Raw genomic sequence first — 22,360 nt, forward strand, 5'->3', positions numbered from 1 at the left:
GGAAGTGAGAGCATGTTTCTCTCATCCTATTGTTTAGACTAGGCGGGGACACCTTGTCCTTCAGGTTAAAAAGCGCTGATACATCTTTAAAAACAGGACATATACCATTGTTTTACTTCTGCCTACTTAACACATTCCAAAGACACGTGCGTAAGCAACTCACATCTCAAGTCAGATACTACAGGATCATTTGGATACAAACATTTCTGATCTTTTTCAATGTTCTTGAATTATTTTGCCAACTAATATAAGTCAATGAAATGCCTGAAAAACTCTCTTCATCTATAGCTAAATCCTTGCTGTTTTAATGTCTCTTATCTTGCCCTCTTTGCGACCTAACACGCCTGATTTCACAGTAGCTTTTCAAAAAAGTTGCACTGCAAGTTGCCGTGTTTCAAGGCCTTTTTTTCCTGCGTCACACATCACACATCCACTGTGAGCAACTGGGACGAATGCTTCAATAAAGCCATCTATTGGCTGAGTGAGCTGTTCGCCCTCTGACATCACTTCCTGTGGATTTCTGTGCCAAGATGTCAAATAAAATGTGTAAAAACTGAATGAAGCTTCAGAAAATAACCATTAAATGCTCATTTCACACTGTGAATGCACATTCAATGCTGTCCTCATGTGCAAAGGGGAACCTACCAGTTATTTGGGCTGCTGCAGCAGTATAAAAGAAATGATAAGAGAACACGACTTGAACTCAGCGCTGACACAAACATCAGTAACAGAGCCTCTGGTTGGTGGAAAGTTAGCAGCACAGCCTCTGATTGGTTAATTGACTCAACACAAGTTTAGAAGTTGCTAAGTGGACGGCTAACAGTTTTGAGCACAGAAACATGGATAAATAAGATTCATTGTTATGGATTCACTTTATAGAGTCTCTTTAAAGACTCTGTAGTTAGAGGCAAGATGAGGTCGCTCATGTAGGAGAGATGATCACACCGGAGCCTCGTTAGAACGCTGCAGCTTTCCTGCTTCACAGCTAAACATAAAGTCAGCTGTAGCGTGCAGCGTTCCAGAGATATAAAAGTACAGTACAAGCTTCCCTCCTATATTTATACAACACTGAAGACCTCAGGGGATCAATATTTGAATATTAAAGAAGTGCTTTGGTGACATAAATGACTTCACGCACGCAGGGAAACAGGAGGTTGTTTGAATTTGCGTGAATTCGCAGGAACGAGACATCACAGCTTCCTGGAGGGACTGATTAATATTATATAAATGGGTTTGGAAGCACAGACTGTATGTTTAGAGGGGAACAGGGCAACACTGACAACCAGTGCACTAGCATGCTTTCTGCTGTTTGTGTTACACCTGACAATTTCCTTTAATTTATTTTCTCCTTCAATTGTCAAATAAAATGAATCAATCAATCAATCAATCAATCAATCAATCAATCAATCAATCAATCAATCAATCAATCAATCAATCAGCTGACAGTCACATTGGTTTGTATGAGTCCTGGTCTGTACAGATGTCTGCAGTCCTTTTATCTTCTTACAGCTTAAATAACTATTGTTTGATCTTCTCCTCTCTCGTCTATTTTCTCCCTTTATTTGAACATCACAAAACATCAGCAAACAAGTTCTCTGCCTTAAATTTCACATGTATTTCCTCTTTTCACCACAAGAGGTCACTACAGACATTTGAAACCACACAGACTTACCAGTGTGTTGTAACTGTGACTCCTTTGTTTCGCTTGCAGCCAAACAGTACGTGGAGTCTGACCCGAGCGGGCGGGACAAGCAGACCCCTCTGGTGGTGGTGAAACAAGGCCATGAGCCCCCCACCTTCACCGGCTGGTTCCTGGGCTGGGACCCCTCCCACTGGGACTCTGTCACCAGGAGCATGCAGGCCATGCGTCTGTAGACTCAGATCACACAGGACAACTGGAATAAAGCTCTTTATATGATCAGTTAATCCATTCAGTGTCTTTGATAAATGTCTGTGTGTGCTTTTCTTTACCGCACTGTGGCACTCACACTTCCTCTGACGTCTTTCACAGAGGTTCTCAAACTGTCAGGATGTGATGCTGAATGGGGGCACACAAGGAAACGTTGAAGAACCACTGGTCTTTGATTTGCTCTCTCAGATATTTTGTCTCCTTTGCAGTCCTTCTTGTAAAATTACTTGTCTGTTGTTTGCATGCAAAATAAATAAAGATTGATATTTCCTGAGATGCTGAGATATTCTTCCAAACAGCTGGTTCTCTCTGGAGAAAATATTTAATATAATTTCATAATGTTAACTCATTAAAAGCAAGTGAAAGACTGCTTTATGTTCCTGTTAGGGTAACACATCCCCTTATATATCTAGTTAGCATTTCAGAGCACTTAACTGACCATATTCACACAGTCGCCATTTTACTGTCACATCATGCTCAGGGTGGGAAGCTCGAGTGTTGTTATAATGTTGTACTGAGGTATTTTATGTTGCAAAACATATAAACAGTGAATCTGACAAATCGTTTCACTGGTTCCCAATGAATCAGCGACTGGATAGACAATGTGAAGTGAAAATCAGGAGGGACATCCTGCTGAAACACAGCCCACAGTCCAAAGACATGCTCGTTAGGTTCATTGGTGACTCTAAATTGTCCGTAGGTGTGAATGTGAGCGAGAAAGGTTTTCTGTCTCTGTGTGTCAGCCCTGTGATTGACAGGTGACAGGAGTATTTATTACGTCATAAAAACATCTCCACATCATGTAACTTTTATGCAAAAGGGTTTCCTGCTACATCTCGTCTCATTTTCTCACGCCAGCAGGCTTTTTATTTGGCCGAAGGAGACATCATCTGTTGAGCTCAGGAAATGGCTCGTTGTACCTTGAAGGCAACACTTGCACCACAAACTCTAACTAATGAATGAGCACAGGGGTCAAAGTTCAAGGTGTATGTCCCAATTGTATTCATACTTCCTGAGAAACGTAAGTACTTTGTAAACGCAGCTGCTGTACTTACTGTGGGGACATAAAGTTTAATCAAATCTGTCGATACAGTAACTGTAATCTGTCCATGTTCAGACACTCACACGCCCTTTGACTGATGTCAGATTATTTAACTGTCATTACCACTCGCTGCCACAGGGGGTCGCTGTTTGACACGTGAAATGTTTCATGGGAACAACACAAACATGTGGATGTTATTTGCTGCGTAATAACTGTAATTACTTTTTCTTTGTTAGCAGAAAAACATGGTGTTTATTAAAGAGAAAATACTTGCTCTGTTTTTAAATATGTCTATTTAAAATTTAGATTAGAGCCATCTTTAGAGTCATCCTTTGTTCATATCTTTTGATTTATTCAGCAGTTTATATTTCTAAAAAGAATAATTAAATATTCACAAAGAAACGACCAAAACCTGTATTTGTAAATAGATTAAGGCCTGTTTGTGTTCATAATGTGAAACAATGTTTGCAGGATGTGTATTCTGATAACAGCGGTCTGTCTGACAGTCGTCTCTGGGGTTAGCTTGTGGCTAAACATGCTAAAAATACAGCAACACTTTAACAACATACTTCGGCTTTGGCAGAAAACACATCAGTATGTTGGTAAAATCTCAGGTTAATGTATTGAACACGGGGAGGCCAGTGGCAGAGGGAATCCCTGGGGGGAGCTCATCTGAGCCTGTCACCCCCCAGGACACAAGTGCCTTCATAAGATGTAAGAAATAAAGAGCACGGTCTAAACCTGCGCTGCATGTTAAGTGTTATGACATTATTTTCGTTGTGATTTGTCACTATGCAAATAAAAATGAATTGATTGATGTAAAAGCCATGGCCATTTGTCCTAACAGATTGTGATGGGGCTCTCTGCCTTGTCGAGCCCCATCCAAGGACAGAACACCTTGCAGCTGTAAGTAGGCTACTCAATACTCCAGAGATGATTCCAAATAATAGTGTAAAGTGTTCTAAAACCTAATGCTCATCTAAACAGGAAGAACCTCAGGAAGAAGATGAAGAGACCCTCTGCTGACACAGAAAGGCCTACAGAGGTAACATGTTAAAATGATGTGTTACTGATATCTGGCGTTATCTTCCCATTCACTGCTCTTTAACTTCTTGTGTGGAATATTGTGGCATGTAGCCTACACTGAAGTATGAACAGACATTCTTATCCTTTTAAACAGAGCATGGCTGGGCAGCAGGAGGAGAGGCCATCAGAGTCAACAGCACAGGTGAACACAGTGAGTCACTAAATGAGGTTCATTCTGTATGATTTAATGTCATCCTTATGTATTCCCAGTTACCTGTAAAGGAACTGTACAGGAGACATCTTTAAAAAAAATAAAATAAAAAGACAGTGCTGGAGATCGAAATATTGCAACACAAGTTAGAGGTGGGTGCATAGTCACAGGTGAATTGTGTTATTTTATTTTTTAAATATTGTTCCAGTAATTAACGTCTGCTTTTGTATTTGTAGGAAATAAAGAGGACCAAATAAAATGTGACTCGTTTGTCTTATTTGAGTGCTCTCGGCAGTGGTGGTGGAAAATCTACAAAACATGACTTTGACACAGATTTATCTTTTGATTATTTTATTAAAACTATAAAAGACGTTTGCAAAGGGTCAGAGCATAACAGAGAGGCAACCAAAGAGAGCCTCATGAGAATGACAACGAAAGGAGTGAATACACAGGCATTTTATAGAGATAGGAGTACTCAGTGTCCTTGGGCTTCAGAAAGTAGAAAACTACCCAGGCCTCATCTGAGAAGCACTGTGTAAAGGGGTCAAAGGTCAAACATATGAACAATGGCTAAGCGGTTGGAAGTTAAGAAGTATAACTAAGACTTTAAAGTAAGTATGATCTAAATAAGGTAAGACTGTGTTTATGACGCATGTTCACAGCCGTACTGACTGATCACCTGATCCACTTGAAACCAGGTAAGAGGCAGAATTCATCGTCACTCTCTCATAAACAACACTCAGTATACAGGGGAACACAGGTGTTTTTTCAGTGCTCAGGTTAAACAGTGAGAACAAATAGCAAAAAGAAAAGACATCAAACAAGTTGAGACAGTAAAGAGAAGCAGTCTGAAGCTGAGTAAAGACGTCTCTGCTTTCATTCATGTGAGTAAAATGATGTTAATAGAACAAAGAGTTGGGTCTACATCATCACCATCCCTGCTTTGGTCTGAACTGTTCATGTAAACAATGAAGCACTTTCACTTCAATGTACCAGTGGTGAAAGTAACTCAGTACATTTACTCACTTTCAGGACTTCAGTGCAGTTCAGAGGTCAATATTCAGGAGCAGACTGAGCTGCATGGAGGCGTGTCTTTGTGTTCATTGGTCTATTGGCTGCTGTAGCGTCATGTGACTGCTCTCATTTCCTCTGACAGACAGGTTTGTGTGTGAAACCTGAGCTGCTCAGCACTCTGACACATAAAGACAGACTGCTCTCACCTGTCAAAGTCTTTGTTCTCATCACATGAACACTTTATTCTCCACATCTCTGACTGTTTTCCTCACACAGGAAGTGAGATTCAAAAAGCTGGATGTTCCACAATAAAAGTGCTTTTGTCTTCATGTTTAATGTCTGAATGTCTTCTGTTGATTGACAGCTGAGGTGTCGACATAACGACGATCTCTGCTGCTTCTGATGACACAAACACTTTTATTTCTCCTCAGAAATCATAAAACATCAAACTTCCTTCAGTCAAATGGAGGCTGTGACCTTTGAATCCTTGTTGCTATGCAGGTTAAAAGAATGTAGTTTTTCCAGTTTTGAGTTTTTACTTTGACTTCCTCGTTGTGACGCAGATCTGTTCTCCGTGTTGAAGCTTTGGTAAGTGACACTTGTCACTGTTTTAAAGACTCTCAGTTTAATTTAAGTGTAAACAGAGCTGTAAGCTAACGGTTAGCCACCAGGTGTGTTAGCTGCTCTGATTACAGTAGAAGTGCAGACAGCACAATGACTCTCAGTTACCAGGTAGGCTATGCTAACCATGCTAACAATTCTAACAGGACAGTTAAATTACAGATTCACCCCTGGAAAAAAACACTGTCAGTCAAAGCTGGTGTTCTCTGCAATCAACAGAAGCAATAATATTTTAACTTTGCCTTAGCTGTGGAGAAAGTTGTACAAACAGCTTGTGGTTTCACCCGTTCTAAATTCCTACAACACCCAGCATGCATTGCGTCGCTCTCTCTGAAAGGAACGGCCCAGCAAGAGCGTGGTTATATAGGGAAGTTACAGCAGGTCTGCGAAAGAATTCTGCCTGTTTATTATGTTCGTTCCTTCGACCAGAACAGTTGGTAAACATAGGGGGTAATTAACTGGTCTCAGGGTCCGATTCACTAAGCACATCGCCCTGATGACATTCAAGCGCAAACTCGCCCATGAAGTTTCACAGATCTGTGCAGTTTGCTCTTGTTTTGTGTCTGATTGTGGAGAGAAGCTGTCTGCAGCTCCACTCTCTGCTGGGCGGTGCTGCGCTCTCAGCTGCGCACACACTGACGGACCTCGACTGCATGAGGAGACGGGAGAGGAGGGGCAGCTCTTTGAACAGCTTACTGTAAAGCCCAGACTCGACAGGTGTTTACTTACTCTCTGTAACGCAGCTTTATGTTTTTAAAATGAGCGCGCAGCAGCAGCGTATAGTCCATCCACATAATAATCCCCTTCCTGCGTAAAGGCTCCGGACATGTGGACAAAGTGTGCCCGTGTGCCGTGGTTGAGACTCGCACAGCCCCAGACTGATTGGTCCCCCGATTATAATAATAATGACACAATATTATTAACTTGTATTTAGAGACAAGTACAATTTTTGATCACACAAAAGGTGGAATTATCGCCATGATCAGTGTAAACTCTGAGCCTGACAGCCCTTATGATACTGCACCGCAGCTCCCACCACCTGCTCAGCGCTGGCGTCTGTGAACTAGGTGCTTTTTGCCACGAGGGATAGAAAAAGGGACAAATTTGCCCCCAATGTTTGCATAACATGACTCATTGAAATACACGCAAATGGCTCCGAAGCACAGAGACGCTGTTTGCTCTGCAGCGCACTTTGACGTGCATTGGAGTATGAGGCAGAGTCTTTATGTCATTTGCACAGGTTTAGTGGGCACAAAAGCCGTGCAATCCTTTAGTGAATTCCCTCCTTAGAGTCCTCCCAAATATATCGACAAACAAGACAAAAACAGAGCATCATGGTGCTCACCTGCGTTGTACTGTAGTGTAAGGAGAGCAAGAGGAAGAGACGCTGGAGTGAAACAGTCCTTATTTCCAGTCAAGGACATTGATTGCTGCAGGCGATCAAAGGAGGCGGCGTCCTGGATTGAGGAAGTGAAGTTTAGCAGGATCCCTGGAGTCTGCTAGATGACACGTTTTACGTAGTCTGGCGGAGGTTTTCCAGAGAAGCGGTTAACGTCCTCCAAAGGCACAGAGCGAAATTGTATTTTTGTTGTACCATAATGGCATTAGCTCCCCATAATAGCATGATAGGACTGAGGTTGAAAATCGGCAAAGTTACACCTTAAAAGACAGCAGTGAGTGAAACTGAGGGGACGTCATCGATTATTATTAACGTGTCAAACATACAAATCATGACAGAATCAGTGTGATGTTCAGGAAGTCTTCACAGTCTGTGCTGCAGTAAAAGCTCAAAGTATTATCAGCTACATGGACTTAAAGTATGAGCAGTAAAAGTACACAGTGTGAGTGTGCTGTAACATGTGATATGATGACATCATTGTCAGTGATGCGTTCAGGTGTACCACGTGTTTTACTGTGAAGCTCATTGTGAACAGTTTCATATGAAGCTGTAATCATTCTTTATTGATCAATGTGCTGCTTCTGCTCAGAGTGCAGCTCTGCCAGCAGGGGGCGCTCTGCTATGGATCAGTGTGAGGACACAGAGGAGGGAGCCCCTCCCTCTAAAAGCTCTCTGCGTGGGGAACATGAAGCTCTGAGGTGAGATGAGGATCTCTAACTGTCCATGACTCTCCTCCATGTCACAGCTCAGCACTCACATCACTGCACCATCATCACTCACACTCACTGTCACACCTGCTGCTGAACAGGTGAACAACAGCTCACTGTAACTAATCATGTTGTTTGTTTGTATCAGGATGCAGCAGCAGAGACCAGACTCTCCTGGACCCAGCTGTGTGTCCATGAAGAGTGACCGGTCTATGGGTCGCCTTATTAACTTTAAAGTTGGACATCCTGCTGATGGAAGGTAAGAATCAAAAAATTAATGTTCTGACTCTGCTGAGAAAAGACTCATGTCCTGGTCCAGAGCTTCATAGTGTGTTCTGTTACTCATCAGTATATTGTTTCAGCGGTGACATCACAGCGTTCACCTGTACAACAGTCACCTGCAGAGTTGGAAAGAGAACTGAAATATTCTCCTCAAGTAAAAATACTCTTACTTTGATGAAATCCTACTTAAGTAGAAGTACAAAATTACCAGTCTAAAAATGTACTCAAGTCAAAGTGAAAAGTAGCTTGTTTAAAATGTACTTAAAGTAAAAGTTACTTAGTTACATTTTTTAACAACAACGTACCGGGGGAGCATATGCTTAGTAGTTACACATTGTGACCTATAAGTATATTCATACACAAACATACATACTGTAGGTACACATGCACACCTACACCCCTACAGAGATACATGTAATTATACATATGCACACACACGTACATAAATTGACACATACATACCTACCTATATAGATCTACTGAAATTCACATTGAAATAATAAACCAGAAGAGTCCAAACTGAAGTAGTTAGTAACTGCTGTCCGTCTCCTTTTAAAGGTAGGCAGCGTCACTTGTAGCAGGACAGTCATGTGCTCCATTGTGTCGACATGTTTGACTTTTTGTAACCATTGGTCAAGTGAGGGAGGATTAGGCTTCATACGATTAATAGTAATAGTTTTTCTTGCGATCATCAACAGAATGTGCAGAATATAACGTTGGTCCATAGTTAACAAGTGTTTTAACTGAACAGCCGGTCCAGGGGGGTGTCTGTTTCCAAGATTTACTCAATCTCTTCTTCGACACTTCTCCAAATGTCTTTATTTTCAGGCAGTCCCACAGTATATGGGTATGGTCAGCCACCATATCTCAGTTTCTCCAGCATTTATTGGTAGAATTGTTTTTAAAAACACAAGCTATTAGTGGGGTCCTAAAGAACCTCATTTTCACCTTCCAATCAAGTTCTTTCCATAACTGGCTTCCAACCCCTCTGTGACATCCAGGACACTTGTATTCCCAGGCGTCATCTTCCGTTGTTCTTTAATATGTAGTTTTATCTGATGTGTCTGAACATTAGCCTTTTGGGATATTTGTTTTGTCTTTGTTGCTGCGCCGTGTTCAGACAGATACTCTACATCTCCTAGTATGGGCATGGCCCATGACAGAGCCACAGCCCCCTTCAACTGCTTTAAAATGAGATCCAGACTTTCAATGTATCCAGATTATTTTTCTGAGACTGTTCACTGAGAACTGGCAGGGTAGATAGTGATATTCCTGGTAAGGAATTGTGTTCAATAGAAACTCATCCAGTCTCTAGAGCTGTGACTACCCGTGCCCCCGCTGCATGAAGCTGCCCAGTAGTAGAGTTCTAGGTTGGGTAGACCCAAACCTCCTTTCTGTTTTGTTGACATCAAGATTTTCAAACGGATTCTTGGTCTCTTGTTTACCAAATAAATGGTCTGAAATAGTAATGGGTTCTATATTGCCTTCACTAGTCCTGTGTGTCTGTTCCACCAAGAACCTGTCCAGCCTACAATAGCTGCTATGAACTTGTGACACGAAAGTAAACTTTTTTCTCTGGGGTGGAAGTGACGCCAGACATCCACCAAGCGTAATACATCCATCATTACCAAAAGAGTAGTACATTTTTTAGACATGGGGCCACTGCCTTTCTGTCTCCTCGATCATTGCTATAGAACACTGCATCTTTTTAACTTGACTTTCTTAATTGGGCTGCTTATGTCCTTAACAGTTTAACTAAAGCAGTTTAGGCTATCCATGTATCTGTTGTTTGAAACATTTTAGTGTACTCCCTTCTCAGTTTCTTTCTAGGAAGGCACATAAAGTCAGGTAAAACTAAAGTATGAAGAAATAACAGTGGCCCAGAGTTAATCTCGAGGTGAAATAAACTAGAGGTCGACCGATAGTGGATTTTTTAAAGGTCGACATAATAACGATAGTTTGTACAAGGAAAAAGTCTGTAGCCGATTAATCGGCCGATATCTCCCTACCCCACGAAAAAAAAAAAAACTATTTTAAATGAACAATCTTTATCTTTATTACACATCCTTACACATAACTGTTGAACTGAAAGTCTGTGTCAAATAAATAACAAAATAAAAACATAAATCTGGAACACAACATGAATCTCAAAGAGTAATGAATACCTACATAAATAAAATAAGTAGTAAAGAAAATATAATCTGCAGATGAACATCTAACTCAATTTGTTGTGCCCACATCCTTTCCTCAGCAAAACAGTCCCATAGAGGGACTGTGTTTCCTCCAGCTGCCGTCTAATGTAAGAAACAAGAAACATGTCAATCAATTCAATACAGCTATTTACTAAATAGGCTATCAAATAGATAATGTATATATATATATATATAGATATAGATAGATAGATAGATAGACAGATAGATAGATAGATAGATAACTAATATATATTTCAATCTACATGAATGATTAAAGTTGCACTTTATTAATCCTTTTTAAATTGAAATGATGCTGCAGTTGTTTTCTTAAAGTTGCTGGTTTAATAAAAATCTTTCTGATAAAGTAAAGTTTCACTAAAGTTACAAATGAATGGTTATTATCATCACAGAAGCTTTCTGGCATATTTGGGAGAAAAAAATAGAAACACTAATTCAGCAGAAACAACTCAAGTAGCATCAAAGAAGTTACCTTCAGAATCTTATATAGAAAGCGAATGTATCGCCCCTGTGTCAGTCTCTGGCTCTTTCCCTTTAACTTTACCTACACATTGTTGTTCACAACAGTTTGTGTTGACGTCGTGACGTGCTTTACTCCTACAGCAGCCTTATGCAAACGCAGGTTTTTAATAAACCCGTTTTTGCCACTTGGACTTTGATAATAAGTACGGAGAGTTTCCTGAGTGTGATCTGCTGGATTACATCGTTGGAAACATGTTGGATCTGTGTACATGTCGATGCGCTCCGTGGCGTGTATCAGGCCAGATGCTGCGCGTCCCGTTACATTTTTAAATACCACTCTTACAAACTATTAGTGATTGTGCACATTACCGGAGTGAGGAGGATCATTAAAAGTGTGATTTCATGTCATGAATGGACAGTTGACGTTACGTGGTTGGATTATTTAGAAGAGAGAACGCCACATTGGTAAGTAATCTAAGTAACAGTTAAATGATTTATTTTCCTCCCTGCCTGCCTGTCTTGTATCGCGGAGAGCTGATATTGTTACGTTATATTCCAGAGATAACTTTTGAGGGGAGAAATAAACTGAAACGAGTAACAAACACAATAATAACATACAACATAACAACAACAATAATAATAATAATAATATAGAAGATAAAATAAATAAAATAAATAATAAATACATTTAGATGCTACATTTTACAATTTCTTTTCAGGTGAAGCTGACATTCCAGGTTTCTATTATGTTCATGTGTGGTTCCCAGAGCTGCACAAAGTCTCTCCGCTTGCCTTTAAGTAAGTTAGTCTTTCCAGACCGATAGAGTTCGTAAGTTCCTTTATCCACATTTTCAATGATGGAGCGTCCATACTCTTCCAACACAGAGCAATAGCTCTCCTGGCATGTAGAAGTCCAAAGTCCAGAATTTTAGTCCGCTTCTGTGTTTGTATAAAGTCCTCTGGATATATTCCAAGCACACAGAGTTTGACATTTAAGGGGATTCTGGTGTTAAACATCTCTGATAAACATTTTGTAACATCCTTCCAGAAAATTTGAATCTTTGGACATTCCCATAGACGGTGAAAAAGAGTGCCTTTCTCATTTGAACATTTAGTACCGACATCTGGAATAGTATCAGACATGTGGTGGAGTTTGACAGGGGTTATGTACGTTCTCATCGACCATTTATATTGAAGTAATTTAAACCATGTATTTATTGTCTGCTTTTGCACTTTTAAACAAGCCTCATTCCAGTCGTCTCATCGATATCTTCCTGTGTATCAGTTTTCCAAGCATTTAGTTTATCAAGTGTTGAATCTTTTGTGTATGCCACCAATATGCTGTAATATTTAGATAGGTGGCTCTTCCCTCCCAAATTTCCAAGTGTTATCTCCTCAAGTTTTGATAAAGGTGGAATATACATAATCTGTTCATATTTAGATGAAATGAAGCTTTTTAACTGTAAATATTTGAAGAAATGTTTTTGGGGATTTGATATCTCTCACATAATTGATTAAAAGAAAGTAAAACACCATCTACATAAAGGTCCTTCATTTTCTGAATACCTTTTAAAAACCATGACCCAAATCCTCCATGCTTTCTGCCAGGTGTAAACTGCTTATTACCCCAAATAGGAGTAAATTGCGACAGTACAGGCATATCACCTACATGTCTGTGTGCAGCATGCCAAACTGAAATTGTATTTTTAAGAAAGGGATTTTTTGTTACTTTTTTCAATGTCTTGATATCTGAAGAGTATAGATATACATTTAGTGGAAGATCTGGAATGGACTTTTGCTCAGTGCTTACCCAAGCTGGAGATGCCGTGGTGCAAAAGTAATATGATGCTGAAGTCAGCTGGGCAGCCATGTAGTACCATCTAAGATTGGGGAGTTGAAGCCCTCCCCTCTCATAAGGAAGGTATAATAGTTTAAGGCGGAGTCTAGCCTTTCTGTCATTCCAAATGAATTGACTGAATATTTTGTTAAGTTTATCGTAGAACATGTTTGGTAGTGGCAATGGGAGTGTTTGGAATAATATAAAAATGTAGGTAAAATAGTCATTTTTAATATATTAATTCGTCAGACCATGGAGATAGGCAAGCTGGACCATCGGTTCAATGTTCCTGTCACCTTGTCTACCAGGGGGTCATAATTTGCTGGGATTATTCCATCTAGTTCAGGAGTGATTTTAACACCTGGGTATTTAAAACCTTCAGTAGTTGTCATAAAAGGAGTATTTACTACGGGATTATGTCTTTCCTCTTTATTAAGAAACATTAATACTGATTTTGAATTATTAATTTTATATCCAGAGAACCCTCCAAATGTTTCAATTAATGTCATTAGATTAGGGATGCTATTTTTTAAATTTGTCAGGAAAAATATTATATCATCTGCAAATAAAGAAATGCGATGGTCTATCCCCCCAATTGTAATGCCTGATAGTCCTACGTGTGCTCTTACAGCCATGGCTAGAGGCTCAATTGCTAGTGTGAATAACAGTGGAGACAGAGGGCAGCCCTGTCTGGTTGATCGCTGTAAACTAAAGGGCTTTGAGATGTTACTGTTAGTCAGGATTTGTGCAGTTGGGTTTGTGTATCTTAATCGAATCCAGTTGAGATAAAGTTCACCTTGCCCATATCTTGGAAGGACTTCAAAAAGGTAACCCCATTCTATTCTATCAAATGCTTGACATGCATCTACTGATAGCATTGCTGTATCTTTTGCATTCTGTCGCTCATGCAATATATTTAACACCCGTCTGATATTGTGATATCCCTGTCGTTTTTGTATGAAACCTTGTTGATCATCAATTATCATTTAGGGAGATATTTATCTCATCTTTTAGAAAGTGCCTTGCAGAGTATCTGTGTGTCACATCCCATTAAACTAATTCCCCTGTAGGATGAGCATTCCGTTGGGGGCTTGTTTGGTTTTAATATTAGGGTTATTGTTGCTAATCTTAGTGAATGTGGGAGCGTTCCTAAAATAAACGATTCTTCATACATGTCAAGAAGTGGCCTTGAAAGTTGTTTTTTAAATGTTTTATAAAACTCTATAGGTAATCCATCCGGTCCGGGTGCTTTACCGATATTTATATCCCCTATAGCTTCACAAAGGTCTGCTGCTGTTGTTAATGGACTATCCAATGTTATTTTTTCATCATCTGATAGAGTCTGAAATTGCAACTGGTCAAGGAAGGTTTTTTGAGCCTCTATATTTCCTGTATATTCAGATTTGTATAGTAATTTATAATAGTTTTAAAATGGTCATTTATCTCTGATGGTTCTACAGTTAAATTGCCGGATGTTGACTTTATACTATTAATTGTTCTTTCAGCTTGCGTTTTCTTTATTCTCCAGGCCAACAATTTCCCTGCTTCTTCCCCTTGGTCGTAATATGTTTGTTTCATCCACATTAGACTTTTAGCTACTCTGTCAGTTGTTAATTTATCGTAATGAGCTCTCATGATAGACAGATTATGTAACTTTTCAGGGTCATTGTTATTATAAATTTCAGTCTCCGCGTTTTTAATGTGGTTTTCTAGTGCTTGTAATTCTTGGTTGTGTTGTTTGGTTTTAGAACTTGTGTAACTAATAATTTCACCTCTTATGTAAGCTTTAAATGCTCCCATCTAATGCTGGCCGTGGTTTCACCTTTATTTAGTTCTAAATATTTATCAATGCAACTTTCCACAAATTTAACAAAGGTTGGATCTTGTAATTAAAAAACTTGTAACCTCCACCTTCTCGGGCATTGCTCAATCCTACCTAATTGGATCTCCATAGAAACTGCTGCATGATCACTAATTACAATACTATTGTACCAGCATTTTTTGACATTAGACATTAATTCCACAGAGACTAAAAAATAATCAATGCGTGAATGACTTTTATACGAGCTTGAGTAACAGGAGTATTCCCTTCTGTTTGGGTTTTGTGTCCTCCACACTTCAATCATTCCTAGGTCTTTTATATAATTAATCAGAGTTTTCCTGGTTTGTACATGAGTTGTATCTATTTGGGTGGATCTATCTAACACTGGATCTAGGGCACAATTAAAATCTCCTCCCATAATGTAAAGTCCTCCCAAAGCTGACACAGTTAAAAATAGTCTTTCAAAAAACAATGGGTTGTCGTCGTTAGGGCCATAGACATTTATAAGATTTAATTTTAGTGTCAGGATATTACCTTGAACAATAATATATCTTCCGGATGGGTCTTGAATGGTTTTTGAAAGTTGAAATGGTATTGAATTGTGTATGAGAATGACCACTCCCCTTGCATGACTACTAAAACAAGCATGAAATACTTGACCTGGCCATCTTTTAATCAAATAATGTATGTCTGAGGAAACTAAATGTGATTCCTGTAGGAATATTATTTTAGATTTAAGATATTTTACCCTATTTAATACTTGTTTCATTTTGGCTAGTTTTCTCATTCCACGGACATTCCAGCTTGAAATATTAATGTTCAAACTACTTTTCTGTTTTGTTTTCTCCATAAATCACTATCTCAGCATGGGGTGAAGTTATGGAATTGTAAAAAAAGTAAAAATAATATGATAATGATGAATAAAATGCAAGTACACACACACACACACACACACACACACACACACAATAGTCTGAACAATCCCTCCCTCAATCTTAGCATTTCCCAAACTGAAATGCACATCTTTCCCCTTAAGTAACTTTGGGGGACGCTGATCCACAATGTGAGGAGCAACTAGTCAGCGTAGCCCAACCCAAGCCCTCAATATCAACCAGTGTCCGTCAACCGTACACTTTCAAAATGGCTTAGTAATTTCTCCCTTTTGAATGATAAAATATCGGTAATACAGTACAACCATATTAAGAAAATGTATACCGGACCAAACATCGGCTACAAAATATGTAAATATTAGCAACCCATTATATGCACTACACAGAGTTGTGTTTAAATAAGCACACTTGAAAACAGCAAAAGGTATGTATATACTTACGAAAGAACCTGGTATATATATGTGTGTGTTCGAAACTCAACTCAAAACAGCTCACTTTGAAGTACTTGGACTCCCATCTACACCTCCTGATAGTCACAGCTAATTAGCTGTTTCTCAGTTGGAGTCCTAATATTATGTTGTGGTCTTCAGTACCGCATCATTTTGAGTTCACGGGTCACGTGTAGCTGCTGTTGCTTGTGGAATGTTTTTGCAGAACTTTTCAGCCTCCTGTGGCGTTGAGAAGAGATGGATCTTACCTCCGTGCAGTACTCTCAGCCTGCATGGGTTATGCTGGATTCCACGGAAGGCGTTTATGTCAACAAACAGCTTCGTTACCGGGTTAAATCCCGTCGGATGCAAACAGTCTCTGCCGAGAGATCCTCTGCAAATGATAACTTGACCCCGTCATGTTTAATATCTTCGCTTTGCCTCTCGATAGACGAACTCCTTCTCCTGGAACTTTAAAAAGCGAACCAGGACCGCTCTGTTTTGGTTGGGCTTCCCCGATGCTGGTGTACGGTGCACCCTCTCCAATGTAAACGATCTGTTAGGGTTCAGCCTTAGCCATCGCGGTAACATGTCGTTAATGAAGTCGAGCAGTGTTTGTTGGCCCTCAGCTCCTTCTCTCATACCAAAAAGCCGGAGGTTCTCACTTCTGCCCCGGTTCTCCAGATCTTCTGTTTTAGACTCGAGATATGAGATTCTCTTCGTGGCCGAGTCTAGTGCAGCTTCTGCCTTTTCAAGTATTTTTTCGGTCTCGTGTATGCGGCTTTCAGCTTCTTCAGTATGTGCTGCGTTGCTGGAAACATCCCTTTTTACGTCTGTCACTTTACCTTCCAGCGCAGCCATTGAGTTCGCCATATCAGTCAGACGGGTGTCGATATTGTCCAACTTTGTTCCGAAGTCCGCTTGGAGTGATTTCAGCTCCTTTAACACTTCAGCTATGTTAGCCAAGTTAGCTTCTGTGTCGCTCGGTGGACTTGGCGGAGTTGTTTTAGTGCCAGTCTTGCGTCCTCAAGTAAAAATATCACACTGCTTGATTGCAGAAGGTTTTGACATATCAAGACCGAGGTTCTTTAGGAATGTTATCCGAATATGTTAGGGCTTTTTAAATGAAATCGTGTACGGCTGTGGGAGCATCCTCGCTAAGCTGCCATCTTGGTCCAGGTCACGTGACTTCCCATGATCCCATTAGTTGTGCTAGGCTTGCACTCACTGCTAGCCAAATTGTAGCGAGCTTGCTAGCTAAACAGAGACAGCAGCATGAGCGCTGCAGAAAAGCAGTGAAAGTTAACGATAGTCTAATTAATTAATAATGCAATACTATAAACAACAACCTTATCATGATCATAATTTGTGAATAAAGCTGTGTTATAAAATTAACTTTAATTTATTATCTCAGGTACCTGCATTACCTGTATGTCACGTATGGAGACTCCATTAAAAAGGCGACTGAACGCGAGGTACGCCCCTGCCTGGGGCTGCACAGCCATCGGCCACTATCGGAGCCCAGATCCCCGATGATTATAGTTTATCGGGGCCGATTAATCGGCCAAAACGATCAATCGGTCGACCTCTAAAATAAACTAAACCAACAACTCAGAGAAAAACAAACAAAGTAGAAAAAGCTACGTAAAATGAGCTTCTGCCTACCAAACTGCTTTGGGATATTATTTTGTTCAGTTACCAGTAACCTAAACACAAACCGGCTCCTGGTGTAACCTGGGCAGAAGACAGTGACAGCTCCTCCATTGGGGACATAGACAGTGTCAGCGCTGCTGTCGCCTGGGTCTCAGAGCGGTCCCTACTCAGCGGCTCATATTTAAGTCCCGTCCATTATAATGAAACCTGGGATTCTCATCGAAACATTGAAAGTTTTGAACTCCAAGAAGTTAAACTGGGCATGCAGTGGGGTCACTCAGACCCGCAGAAGAAAGACTTAGCATCCGTGCTCGATAGCACTGCCGGGTCTCTCCGTCATGTCTCGCCTACGCTGCTTCACCTGCAGCTCAGCTCCCTCTCTGTCTTCTCCCTCTGGTCCACTCAGACCTGAATATCAAGTTCCTGGAGGGGCAACTGAGAGCTTCGGGTAGGTTATTTCCCCAGACTCAGTGGACGTTCTTTAATTGTGCCGGGTAGATGCATTTGGCATTAATGTTTTTCTGCTTTAATTGTTTAATTACACCCCTCACCTGCGTTCTCTTCTTTTGTAACTCTGGGGAATAATCATGGTCAAAGTATGTCTGCCCTGCTCCGTAGAGGATTTGTATTTGGGTCCATCCATCCATCCCTTGTGTGCAGTAGTGGGTAGTAACGTGTTACACTGAATCCGTTTCATGTACTTGAGTAATTTTTTCAAATAATTGTACTTCTAAGAGTACTTGTTTTTCGTAGAATACTTTTTACTGTTACTCTGGTAAATTTGCGATAAAAAATATGCACTTCTACTCTGTTACATTGGGCTACACGTCTCGCAACTTTTATTGACACCAGGGTTGGAAATGAAGCCCCCGCCACTCCGAAGTATAACTGTTAAGGATCGGTTAATGACTTCACCACATACGCGGACGTGTCTGTGAAGCGGACAGCGGTACTTCCATCTGACAATGACACCACTGTCTTATCCTTTAGCAGACACCTGCGACGTCTCTGCTACTGGTTTCTAGTGAATACGCTAACGCAACCAACCTCTACTAAGTTAACCATCATCAGTGTCGTCTGCAAACACCAGTTAGCAACTTATCAAGAGCTAACCACAGAACATAGAGGAGAAGAGGGGCACGGTGAGCCGCCTCGTGTTTCTGGTGCACACTGTTTGTCATGGAAGCAAACATTCATGAGACACCATCATTTCTTTCTGGCAGTGATGGAGACAAACACACAGGAGAAGGGCTGAGTAATATTCAGGCCTGCACGTGTTTTTTTTTGGTTTGCAAAGAAACATTTTAGTCGGCTATATCAGTTTAATGACAAGTATGTCAAAGCAAACTATCTGGGTCAAATGACCGCCGACCAAATGACCAAAAACAAATCATATCAGCGATGTTGAAAAACATTTATGGAATATTGTTACGGTTAGAAAAGATGTTTTAAAAATAAGTGAACGTTAGCCAGTTACTGACAGAAGAGTTTGGACAATGCATGGTAAGATTTCATTTAATCTGAATATGATTTAACTTCTGATTGTGCACATCGTCTTATCTTGTGTTACAACTTATTGATGTAATGAATTGTATCTAATGAAGTTACTCACTGCTTGAGTAGTTTGTTTATGTGATACTTTCTTACTCTTACTTAAGTAGTTATTTCTAAAGCTACTTTTACTCCTACTTGAGTAAATATAATTATAAAGTAAGAGTACTTTTACTTGAGTACCGTTTCTGGTTACTCTACCCACCACTGCTTGAGGGGTGGGTTTCTGTACTCCCAACCCTGACAGTTCTTGGTTGCCTTCATTCTGTCCTCTGCATCACTGGCAAAACATGTCTTGGCAGTTTTGGAATAAAACCAATAGTGATCATAATCAGTGGTTTGCTCTCATGCTATCTTTCCATCTTTCAACATTGGACACCCTCCTCCCACTGACCCAGCCCTCATGGTCAGACCCCACAGCTCACTCCCTCTATCAGTCAGCTGTGTCATTAATTGTCCTTAAACTTGATGTTTTCTCCACAGAGTTCAGCAGAGCTCAGAGGCTCACAGTGATCAGTCAGCCCAGCAGCATCAGACAGACCTGGACTCCACATTTAAGGTGTGTACAACACACTGTTTACAATGAACTACATTAACTACAGGCTAAATGCCAAACCATCATTCAGTCTCCATGCTGTTCTGTTTGAGCAGCAGGCCTTCAGACTGACTGATGGATCACATGTTGTGTTCTACCACTTTATATTCATGTTCAGAGTCTGATTCTGTTCCAGCTGCTGGAGGAGAACATCGTCACATTTGTGAAGAACGAGCTGAAGAGAGTCCAGAGGGTTCTGAGTTCAGATTACCCAGCATGCTTAGAGAGTCAGAGGGAGGAGGAGGAGGTGTTGGATGGTGATGATGAAGATCAGAGGAGCAGCAGAGATGCATTTGTGAAGATCACTCTGCACTTCCTGAGGAGAATAAATCAGGAGGAGCTGGCTGACTGTCTGCAGAGCAGTAAGAGGATTTAATCAGGTTTAACATGATGGAAAGAGGAAATGCAGGTTTACATTTCTAAACTTAGTAAATATGATACACACATCTATATCAGATCAGAGCTTGTTTGTCATCCACTAAATGCTTTAATAAAACTGATGCAGAAGGAAAAACTCTAAAGCCACACTTGAATGTTGAGATTTTCTTCAGGATCCACTCTTTGATATCATTTGTTGTTTGTTTATTCAGGAGCTGCTGCTGCAGAGTGCCGACAGAAACTGAAGTCTAACCTGAAGGAGAAGTTCCAGTGTGTGTTTGAGGGGATCGCTAAAGCAGGAAACCCAACCCTTCTGAATCAGATCTACACAGAGCTCTACATCACAGAGGGAGGGACTGGAGAGGTCAATGATGAACATGAGGTCAGACAGATCGAATCAGCATCCAGGAAACCAGACAGACCAGAAACAACCATCAGACAAGAAGACATCTTTAAAGCCTCACCTGGAAGAGATGGACCAATCAGAACAGTGATGACAAAGGGAGTGGCTGGCATTGGGAAAACAGTCTTAACACAGAAGTTCACTCTGGACTGGGCTGAAGACAAAGCCAACCAGGACATACAGTTCATGTTTCCCTTCACCTTCAGAGAGCTGAATGTGCTGAAAGAGAAGAAGTTCAGCTTGGTGGAACTTGTTCATCACTTCTTCACTGAAACCAAAGAAGCAGGAATCTGCAGGTTTGAAGAGTTCCAGGTTGTGTTCATCTTTGACGGTCTGGATGAGTGTCGACTTCCTCTGGACTTCCACAACAATGAGATCCTGACTGATGTCACAGAGTCCAGCTCAGTGGATGTGCTGCTGACAAACCTCATCAGAGGGAAACTCCTTCCCTCTGCTCGCCTCTGGATAACCACACGACCTGCAGCAGCCAATCAGATCCCTCCTGAGCGTGTTGACATGGTGACAGAGGTCAGAGGGTTCACTGACCCACAGAAGGAGGAGTACTTCAGGAAGAGATTCAGAGATGAGGAGCAGGCCGGCAGAATCATCTCCCACATCAAGACATCCCGAAGCCTCCACATCATGTGCCACATCCCAGTCTTCTGCTGGATCACTGCTACAGTTCTGGAGGACGTGTTGAAGACCAGAGAGGGAGGAGAGCTGCCAAAGACCCTGACTGAGATGTACATCCACTTCCTGGTGGTTCAGACCAAACTGAAGAACATCAAGTATGATGGAGGAGCTGAGACGGATCAACACTGGAATCCAACAAGCAGGAGGATGATTGAGTCTCTGGGAAAACTGTCTTTTGAGCAGCTGCAGAAAGGAAACCTGATCTTCTATGAGTCAGACCTGACAGAGTGTGGCATCGATATCAGAGCAGCCTCAGTGTACTCAGGAGTGTTCACACAGGTCTTTAAAGAGGAGAGAGGACTGTACCAGGACAAGGTGTTCTGCTTCATCCATCTGAGTGTTCAGGAGTTTCTGGCTGCTCTTCATGTCCATCTGAAGTTCATCAACTCCAGGGTCAATCTGCTGTCAGGAGAACAAACAACCTGGTGGTCTAAAGTGTTCAGAGAAACAACACATTTCTATCAGAGTGCTGTGGACCAGGCCTTACAGAGTCCAAACGGACACTTGGACTTGTATCTCCGCTTCCTCCTCGGTCTTTCACTAGAAACCAATCAGAGTCTCCTGAGAGGTCTGCTGACACAGACAGGAAGTGGTTCACAGACCAAAAAGGAAACAGTCGAGTACATTGGGACAAAGATCAGTAAGAATCTGTCTGCAGAGAAAAGCATCAATCTGTTCCACTGTCTGAATGAACTGAATGATAGTTCTCTAGTGGAGCAGATCCAACAGTCCCTGAGATCAGGACGTCTCTCCACAGAGAAACTGTCTCCTGCTCAGTGGTCAGCTCTGGGCTTCATCTTACTGTCATCAGAAAAAGATCTGGACGTGTTTGACCTGAAGAAGTACTCTGCTTCAGAGGAGGCTCTTCTGAGGCTGCTGCCAGTGGTCAAAGCCTCCAACAAAGCTCTGTACGTGAACACATCATTCTCCATGTTAAATGTAGTTTTACTTTATTCAGAAAAAACAACTATCTCTTGTAATTGTTTCCTTTTATGTACTGTTGATTCCTCTTCAGGCTGAGTGGCTGTAACCTGTCAGAGAGAAGCTGTGAGGCTCTGTCCTCAGTCCTCAGCTCCCAGTCCTCTTCTCTGAGAGAGCTGGACCTGAGTAACAACAACCTGCAGGATTCAGGAGTGACTCTTCTGTCTGCCGGTCTAAAAACTCCACACTGCAGACTGGAAACTGTCAGGTTAGTGTGCAGCTGTGGAAAATAATAACCCTCTGAGC

At 41.1% G+C, this 22,360-nt stretch overlaps 1 protein-coding gene across 1 annotated transcript in view; it reads left to right on the plus strand.

Moving 5' to 3' along the window:
- The window catches only part of LOC138608375 (NLR family CARD domain-containing protein 3-like), a 186,272-nt gene that overhangs the window by 85,949 nt on the left and 77,963 nt on the right, over nucleotides 1–22,360 (plus strand). Inside the window, exon 11 of the mRNA XM_069680950.1 lies at nucleotides 22,149–22,322. Coding sequence (XP_069537051.1) covers nucleotides 22,149–22,322 — 174 coding nt within the window. The remainder of the gene's footprint in view (nucleotides 1–22,148; nucleotides 22,323–22,360) is intronic.

This window comes from Semicossyphus pulcher, unplaced genomic scaffold (assembly GCF_022749685.1).
Source record: "Semicossyphus pulcher isolate SPU_LCO1_2020_fin unplaced genomic scaffold, fSemPul1.0.p SCAF_5, whole genome shotgun sequence".
Taxonomy (NCBI): domain Eukaryota; kingdom Metazoa; phylum Chordata; class Actinopteri; order Labriformes; family Labridae; genus Semicossyphus; species Semicossyphus pulcher.